Source organism: Telopea speciosissima, chromosome 9 (assembly GCF_018873765.1).
Source record: "Telopea speciosissima isolate NSW1024214 ecotype Mountain lineage chromosome 9, Tspe_v1, whole genome shotgun sequence".
NCBI lineage: Eukaryota > Viridiplantae > Streptophyta > Magnoliopsida > Proteales > Proteaceae > Telopea > Telopea speciosissima.
This window is the reverse complement of record NC_057924.1, coordinates 17,687,523-17,696,575: the sequence shown is the minus strand read 5'-3', so window position 1 is coordinate 17,696,575 and position 9,053 is coordinate 17,687,523. Positions and strand designations below refer to the sequence as shown.

At 38.3% G+C, this 9,053-nt stretch overlaps 1 protein-coding gene across 1 annotated transcript; it reads left to right on the top strand.

The window, feature by feature from the left end:
• The first annotated feature begins 344 nt into the window (after positions 1 to 344).
• Positions 345 to 2,706, top strand: LOC122639585 (zinc finger protein MAGPIE). The gene is made up of 3 exons (XM_043832453.1): positions 345 to 641; positions 769 to 1,165; positions 1,493 to 2,706. Exons 1-3 carry the CDS (start codon positions 527 to 529, stop codon positions 2,355 to 2,357), a joined length of 1,377 nt encoding a protein of 458 aa, XP_043688388.1. The 5' UTR covers positions 345 to 526; the 3' UTR covers positions 2,358 to 2,706.
• Positions 2,707 to 9,053: the final 6,347 nt, after the last annotated feature.

The following is a 9,053-nucleotide window of genomic DNA, read 5'->3' as shown; positions in this document are numbered from 1 at the left end:
GTTCTTGCGTGGAAGTAGATCTTTAGTTTCCCCTATGAGGCTATATGGTCCTGCTTAAATTTGGTTTGTAGAATATACTATCTAGAATTGAAGAGAGTAAACAAAACAAAAAGCAAAAACAAATTATGGGATAATCATTCCATGTAGTAAAAGGTATTGAGACTCACTTTCTTCCGACCTTATCATATGTGTCATCATCATGCACCTTCGAGCTTCCCTCCCTCTCCCACCCCCCCCCCCCCCCCCAACTTTAACTTTCACCGCCTCCCATAGAATAATACTATAATATCCAGACCAAAAGCAGGTAATAAGACTGCTAACACACACACACACACACACACGCACACATCAGGAAGAGAGAGAGAGAGAAATCAAATCCTCCATTTATTAGTCCATCTTAATTAACATTATAGCCATAACAAAGGTACTCTTGTTGTTGGGTTTTTCTTCTTGATCTCATCTTCATCACCATCTTCATTGATTTTGCTTCTTTGAGTTTCTTGATTCCGAACCCAACGAAGTTGAGATGTTAGAGAAAATGGCAGGAGAAGCAATCTCAAATTCTTTCACACAAAACTCAACTGTTGCAGGATCTAATGCTCTTCCAATTAAGAGAAAGAGAAATTTACCAGGAACTCCAGGTAGTAATCTTCTCTTTCTTGATCATATCTAGATTCTATTATTGTTTTTATTGGGTCTAAACACATTCATGAATCTTTATGTTTTTAATTTATTGATGAACTTATTTGATTCATGGGTTTTAAATAGATCCCGAAGCTGAGGTAATCGCCTTATCACCGAAGACTCTAATGGCTACCAATAGATTCTTATGTGAGATATGTGGGAAAGGTTTCCAAAGAGATCAAAATCTTCAACTTCATCGAAGAGGACATAACCTTCCATGGAAGCTAAGGCAAAGGACTAGTAAAGAACCAAGGAAGAGAGTCTATGTATGCCCAGAAAAAAGCTGTGTTCATCACCATCCTTCGCGGGCTCTCGGTGATCTTACTGGTATAAAGAAACATTTCTGTAGAAAACATGGAGAGAAGAAGTGGAAATGTGAAAAATGTTCCAAACGTTATGCTGTTCAATCTGATTGGAAAGCTCATTCAAAAACTTGTGGCACTAGAGAGTACAGATGTGATTGCGGGACTCTATTTTCGCGGTAATTTTAGCTTTTTATAAGTATCATATGATTCATATATTTAGACTTAAGTAGGAACAAAAATCAAATCAAGAAAAATTTTGGCAAAGGAAACATGAAATGATTTAGTGGTTGAGATGTTTTTGTTTTTAAGTAGTGTGTGGAAGAGACAAATAGGTCTCTCTCTCTCTCTCTCTTTCTCTCTCTTAATTTGGCTTTTAGGTGAAAAGGAAATGGGACATAATGAAGACAAATAGATTTCTAAAAGACATATATTGTTGATTTCCATATAGTGATCAAATATCTTAACTTCTTCTTTCTTATGTTTATGTAATTTTATGAAAACAGGAGAGATAGTTTCATCACACACAGGGCTTTCTGTGATGCTTTAGCAGAAGAAACAGCAAGAGCTACAGCAGCATCTAATGTGATCAATGCAACAACAGGGAACTTCAATTATCATCTTATGGGGACATCACTAGGACCCAATATGGTTCAACATTTCTCTTCTTTTTTCAAGCCAATCTCAAGCAATGAAGCAACAATTGAGCAACCTAGCAGATCTGGTCTTTCTCTGTGGATGGGTCAAGGATCTCAAGTTAGCAAACCCTTAAGCAATAATCTTACAGAGTTGCATCAATTATCATCTTATACTGATCCTTTCACTTCATGCACAAATCCTCTACAATCAGAGTACCAATTCAATTGGGTTTATGGAAATAAGCTTTCTTCAACCAATGCTGGTGAGCTAACAAGCACGTCACTGCCATTAAGCAATATTAAGGAAGTTAGTAGTCCTCAGCTAGCAAGTGCTCCATCATTGTACAGCTTCCAGCAGCAGCATCAACATCACCAACTATCTACAGCAAACATGTCTGCAACAGCTTTGTTACAAAAAGCTGCTCAAATAGGTGCAACTTCAACAACTGATCCATCCTGCTTTCTTGGGTCTTTTGGAGTCAAGTGCAACAACAACAATACTCAAGTTGAAGATGAAAACAAATACAATGGATTGTTCAGTTCAAACCCAACAACTAAGATTGGAACTGATTTAGATCATGGGTCAATGAACAGTTTATCTACTTTGGATCAGTTTCAGATGTACCCTAAGAAATGCCCTAACACCCAAGATGATACAGGAGGACAAACTAGGGATTTCTTAGGGGTTGGTGTTCAAACAATCTGCCCATCATCAATCAATGGATGGATCTGATTTGAAGATGGTTTTTTTTTTTTTTTTTCTGAATTGCTCCCCTGCTTATCCCTGAAAAAGCATATATAGTTTATAATAAATTGGAGGAAGGAAAGGTGGTATAAGTGCTTCTGCTAAAGGAAATGCTTAGAAGCTTGTTTCCAACAGTGTTGATGGAGATCCATGCATATTCTGCTGAACCCTGAAAGTTGTTCCCTTTAAAAAATTGTCACTTTTGTTTTGAGAAAAAAGAGGCTTAGTGGGGGCAAAGCAACAGACCCTTTTGAACTCCATTATTGCCTTGTTTCATTTCTATCATAATTGTAGTCTTTTCAAACTGGGCTTATAAAAGTATTTGAGCATTTAAAAACCGGATTCAGCCTCATAGGTTTTCCTAACCTATGTAGCCGTTTCATTTATACAGCCATGCATATATTGTATTATAGAACATGGAGAATAATACTTAAAAGTTTCTAGATGAAACATGGGCATGGAAACATGAAAATGGAATCAACACCCAAAATAATTAGAATGTAATGCATGTTGTTATTATTAGAAATAGGGGTAAGGATGCGTATATTTGACCTTCCTCAGACCCTGCTAAATGCGGGAGCCTTGTGCACTGGATACATTATTATTGTTAGAAAAACAACGCAGCAAAATGGCAATTTGCTGGAGAAAAACAAAGAGAATTGAAAGAGAAAGCACACACACAAGACATAGATTTTTACGTGGTTCACCCCTAAGAAGGAAGGCCACATTTACGGCAGAGCGATAGTCCCAGATCCACTATTTCTGTGATGTAAATACAAAATCTTTCTCACACCCTTACATCTCTCAAAGAGATAACAACTATATATATAGTTACAATAGAAAAAACCCTAACCCACGAAAGTTCAAAGCTGCCCTCAGAAGCCCACCTAGTCTGGTCTGGTCCAGTCCCGAACCAACATAGGGCAAAGTAGATATCAAATCGAAGGCCTCGATGAGCTCAGGCTTTTGGCGCATTTTGATGGCGAAACAGCCCGCCGAAGTATCAACAATACTTTTTGGGTTGGAACTGAGATCAGGCTTCACCAATAATAGTTATATACCTACTATTTTTTCTTTATTGCAAAAAATTATGTATTGTTTATGCTCAAGTTCCAAGAAGAAGTGCAATATTGAAAATGAACTTGGGATTTAGTTTTAACAGGTGCAGTCAGATTTCAATGAGATTCAGTGGAGCTTGGCTGCATTTCACAGAATAGGAAAAAGGAGGAGAAAAGAGGAAAAGGAAAAGGAAAAGTAAGAAGATAAAGGAGAAAGATAAAGAGATTAAATTCTTGTACCAGTCTCTTGATCTATATGCAATTAACTTTTTGCATGCAAAGTGATGAAAGAACCTCACGGGGCAAGTAGGGTTTACCATGATGTGCCAATATCACAAGAAATGGTAAGCTGCAGGGTATCATGTGGCACACACAGTGACCATCATGCATGGTTCGTGCTACTGCAGGGGATGTCAATAATATGTTACATGGATACCATTATTGGTGTCAGGTACGTAAAGAATCAAGTACAACAGATTCTCCTATGCAAGAAAGGATGGGTAATACAAGAAAAAGTATATTCTTTACTTTATATACTCAAGGGTGAGTTTTTCTAAGGGGATAACAATTAAAATCATGCATCTGAAGAAAATACGAATTTTTTTTTTAATTTACATTTAGACTCACTGCTTTCTATGTTTAGATTTCCTTACAGGGAAATGTTGTTTCAAACTTTTTTTTTTTTTGAAAGACGAAATTTATTTAGTAGAACGGGGAGAACGCATTGTTGTTAGGTCAGAAGGCTCCTATAATCGAGGAATGGAATTAGACCATACTGTTGTACATATTTCTAATCCTTCTTTGTTAAGGAGTCAGCAAAAGAGTTGTTGTACCCGAGTTCTTCATCTCACGGTTTGGTCCCGTCCTGCACACAATATCATCAGAAGACAAAGCGGATGAGTGCCCCGGAATGGGTTCCGTGTTGGGGGGGGGGGGGGAACTCTCTGACACCTAAGTTAGATCTCAGAGCAAAACAATAGTTAACAGGTCTAGAAACAGAAAGCTAATTGGTTCTAGAGCTTCAAGATCTCAACCAATGAAACAGTCATAAGAGTCTTACCCTATTTTCTTCTCTCTTCTTATTTATATCACGTTGTCCCAAATGTCCTTTTTCTCCTTAGGGTTGCAAATTCCTCAAGTTAGGCGAGAGATCCCAACGGAAACGATTAACTGAATTTGTCAAACTGTCGGTGATTGTGCTCTTGGCAGGCTACATGTAACATTTCTTACGCATGGTTCCGGCGTGAGGCTATGTTTGAGGGTCAGGCCGGGTTGTGAGTTCTTATTTCCTGAACCGTTCTCCGGTTCGACCCTGTTACACGTGTCTTCATGCCATTGGGGATTAGATTCTATATATATATATATCAGGAATTGATCTCCCTGACAAATGTAAAATATCTTCCACAACTGGCTGAACCATTGATGGAATGTTTTGTGATGTTCCTTTCAACTCTAGGCAATTAGATTCCACCAATGACTCCTCAATACAATCTGAGCTAGAAAGCCTATAACAATCCAATTCTCACTGCCATTGCCTCACCCACCAGAATGGAGTAAAAAATCATCTTCTCAGACATTGCAAAGTGCACCCGTACCCGAGAGTTTCAAATAATCACCCTAGCCCCCATTGTGATGTTCATTTCCCCATGAGACATCAATGTTAAGCTTACAAAAGGAGGGAGGCAAAGGACACCGGCTCTGCATAGGAATCTCCACAACTAGTTGAGTAGAGGAATTTTGTCCTGATACCAAACACTAGATCATTTCGGACACACCAAAGGTACCACACAATAAAACTATTGAAGCCGGCACATTCCCTATAAGTTTTCTTCCATGACATTCAAACTGACCTCACCCCTGAATCCAAGACCGGATTGCAATACTGCCCAGATCCAAAATTCAATGAGGAAGAACGCTACCAAACCAAATTGAATGGGAAAACAAGCATGTAAGCAAGATATGAGCCGGTGATTCCACTGCTAGGCCACACCGTTGGCATTGGGAGTCAGTAGGAAACCGACATTGCGCCAACCCCTTTACAAAAGCCAACCCAGATGCACAAGCATGGTACAAATTTTTTTGGGTAAATTACACATCACCCCTTGGTTTTCAATCGAAACTCAGATCATCCCCTGATTTTTGAAAAAACTCAAATGACCTTCTGTACAGTAACAGTGTTAGTCTACTGTTAGTTATTGATGTGAAAGGACTATTTTACCCTGGTACTATTTATCCCAATGGGGCCATCGTCCCTTCCGCTTACACCTCCAACCATTTCTATCGAGATCTTAGATAAGCCACAGTTGTTAACAATGGTATCGGCAAACTACAGTGTCCAAGCGCTGCAGTTTCGATCACCCCCTAATTTTCAATCGAAACTCAGATCACCCCCTGGGTTTTGAAAAAACTCAAATCACCCTCTGGTTTCCAAAGGGACGTCAGGGTACTATCCCAGCTATGCACCCTTGAAGTGAAGTAGAGGCATCTGTCCTGTACCGTTTGAAATTGGAAGTTCCAATTAAATAGAAAAGAAACAAAAAAGTATTAATTAATCAAATGAAATAATCATACTGATGTTGGTACAAGATGGGATGGATGGCCCATAACTTATAGAAATAATATTTCCATGAATTAGATCTATTAAGGAGCGATTCCCCTTAAGTCTATTTAGTTTTGCAGCATATGGAACCAATATAGATAAATAGTAATAGATTTCTGAATTTTAGAGGTCAGAAGTTCTCTTCGATCATTTGAATCTAATTCTTTAGTTCCTTGGAGTGTGTAGTAATGAAATTCTTCAGCCGTTCCTTTTGACTGATCTAGAGGTGATGCATTCTTTACTCATAGTAGACTGAGGGAGGACCAGCACTGCTAAAACAAGTGAAAAGCTAGAGAGTATTGGCTCAGATTTATGGGGTTTCCAACATCCAGAAAGAATCACTACTTTTTTAATACAAGGGTTTTCAGTCTGGCTTTAGGTCCCCTCCTCCTCCCCCCCCCCCCCTCCTCCCCCTCCCATCTGAATTTTTTTCCTCTCCTGTCTGCTGCCCGGATAGGACCACACTGTCCCCTCACATGGGGGCGCAAAATGACGACTTAACCTCGCCCGGGCAGTGTGTTCGGGCAGGGGGTTAGGTCATCATTTCACCCCCCACCCCCACCCACACCCACACCCAACTCATCACCTTACCTACCCTATATACCTTAAGTGTTATTTTTTTCTCCTTTTTATCAATAAAATTTCTGGTTCTACCATTTAATTTGGAACCCATCCTCAAACCCCAAGAAAGGAAGGAGAAGGAGGATAAAAGAATACGTAAAGGGTTTTTGGGGCCTCACTTAGGTAATATTTCTTTTCTTTATCTTCTATTAATAAAATGTTAGGGGAACAACTAACGTAAGCTATACACTGCCAGTACCCGATTTAGGGCATTTATATAGAAAAATGTTAGTCTTAGATGTAGAAGCGAGTCCCAATCTAAATTATATCTATAGAACTGATGCAGGTCCGTATTAAGATCATCTGGATCACCAAATAATTGTTAGAAGAACGGCCCGTATTCAAGCTCAAGTCTAGCCTAAGGCCTCACACTTAGGTTTGGCCCATAAAAAAGGCAAGTTGGGAGTACGCCAGCATTCCCATGTGTCTATCTCTCTCTTCCTTAAAACAAGGGGCAGAGGTGTCTTTTCATATGGAGAGGAGAGAGACAGATTCATGGGAGTGCTGGTGTAGGCCACACTCCCTACCCCAGCACTCCCGAACAGAGAATTTTCTCCCTTTTATTTTTTATACATTTATACAACTAAACAGGTTTATAACTACGGTTTTTTCCACAATAAAAGGTCCAAAAGTCTGACAATATCTTATAGTTGCAGATTAACTGCGATTTTCTATCCGCAACTACAAGTGTCGTCGCTATGTCTATAGCTGTGAATTTCCTACCACAGGAAAGGGTACTCTGTAGCTGCAGATTTTTTTACGGCAAATCTATAGCTGCTAATTTATTGTTGTAGATTTTTCCACAACAAATCTATAGCTGCGGATTTTTAGTTGTGGATTTTTCCGCAGCAAATCTAAAGTTGAAGATTTTTTGTTGTGGATTTTTCCACAGCAAATCTATAGCTGTAGGTTTTTAGCTGTTAATTTTTCTGCAACAAATCTATAGCTGTGGATTTTTTTTGTAGCAAATCTATGCTGCGAAATTTGCATTTCCAAAATTTGTAGTTATGGATTTTTTGTACAACAAAATCTATAGTTGCGGCTATTTTATTATGATGACTTATAACTACGGATTGTAGTTGCAGATTTATGTGCATCAAAGGCTATAACTACGGATATTAACTGTGTTTTTATTATGAGAATTGTAACCATGGATTTTAGTTTCGGATTTTTGTGCAGCAAAGTCTATAACTGTGGAATTTAATCATGAATTATTTATTGTGAAACATGTAACTGCGTATGTTAGTTTTGATTTTTGTTAGGAAAACATATAACTACAATTTTTAGCAGTAGATAAAATTCTAGATAAAATTCTATATCTACAGATTTTTTCTATAACAGTATATAGCATCTGCTTTTCTAGTTGTATAGATTTTTATTTTTTATACATTTATAGATGTTTCTTGAATCCACATACACAATACATCTAAAAAACAAATCCATTCAATACCCAATACATAAAAACTATTTAATAGCCAAAATACATATAAATGCATGGATTGTGTTTATCATCCGGATCACTTAAATTCAAAATGCATCTAAAATAAAATCATGTTCATCATCCGAATCACTTAAATCCAAAATACCTGATAAATCAACAATCATATCCTAAAAAACTCAACTCCACCTACAATTCATATTCTATGCTAGAAAGAAAGAAAAAAAAAATACTAGACTCGAGTAGTAGTTGAGTGCTCCTTGTTGTTTAGATCTTGTTCAGGTTCGAGCCTCCCAAGCTCTATCTTGTTGGGGAACCTTGCAATGGTCTTACCACCTTCTTGATTGACAATATTTTGAGTTTGTGGGATACTTTCTATAATCAATATTAACAAAATTAATAGTTAATAATCATTTAATAAATACGCATGACAAAACCATAAGTCGTATATCACTTTACCTTGTTGAGATGAAGAAGCATTATGACTCATTAAAGAAGAATGATTCCTTTGTAGCGTTGACTAGGGGTGTCAATTTCAGGCCCGACCCAACAGACCTGATCGAGCCTGTCCGGTTAAGCCTGGCCCCACCCGGCCTGATTAAGCCTAACACATTTAATATCGGGCAGTCCCGGTGTGGGGTCTTAGCCTGTCAGGCACCCGACCGGACCGACTGATTCTAGACCTAACCTAGCCCATACAGTTATAGCCTAACCTAGCCTGACCCTTTAACTTGTAAACTTCCCCTCCCCTTACCTATCCCACTCATAGTTATCAGAATGCAACATAACCCATACCAGCCCAATACTAGATTTTAGTCCCATTTAGTTGAGAGGCCCAGAGTAGCTATAGGGATGTAAATGGATCGGATTCGACTCAGATTTACTACTATCCGAATCCGAATCTATTTACCGAATTACCTATCCGAATCCGATCCGATATCCGATAGAAATTTAAAATTTAGGGAAAT

Bases quoted from the DNA above. Each gene is read 5' to 3' on its own strand.
- LOC122639585 (XM_043832453.1), top strand. From the start codon at position 527: ATGTTAGAGAAAATGGCAGGAGAAGCAATCTCAAATTCTTTCACACAA. The intron at 642-768 runs GTAGTAATCTTC...GGTTTTAAATAG, and splicing joins AAATTTACCAGGAACTCCAG to ATCCCGAAGCTGAGGTAATC. The intron at 1,166-1,492 runs GTAATTTTAGCT...TTATGAAAACAG, and splicing joins TGCGGGACTCTATTTTCGCG to GAGAGATAGTTTCATCACAC.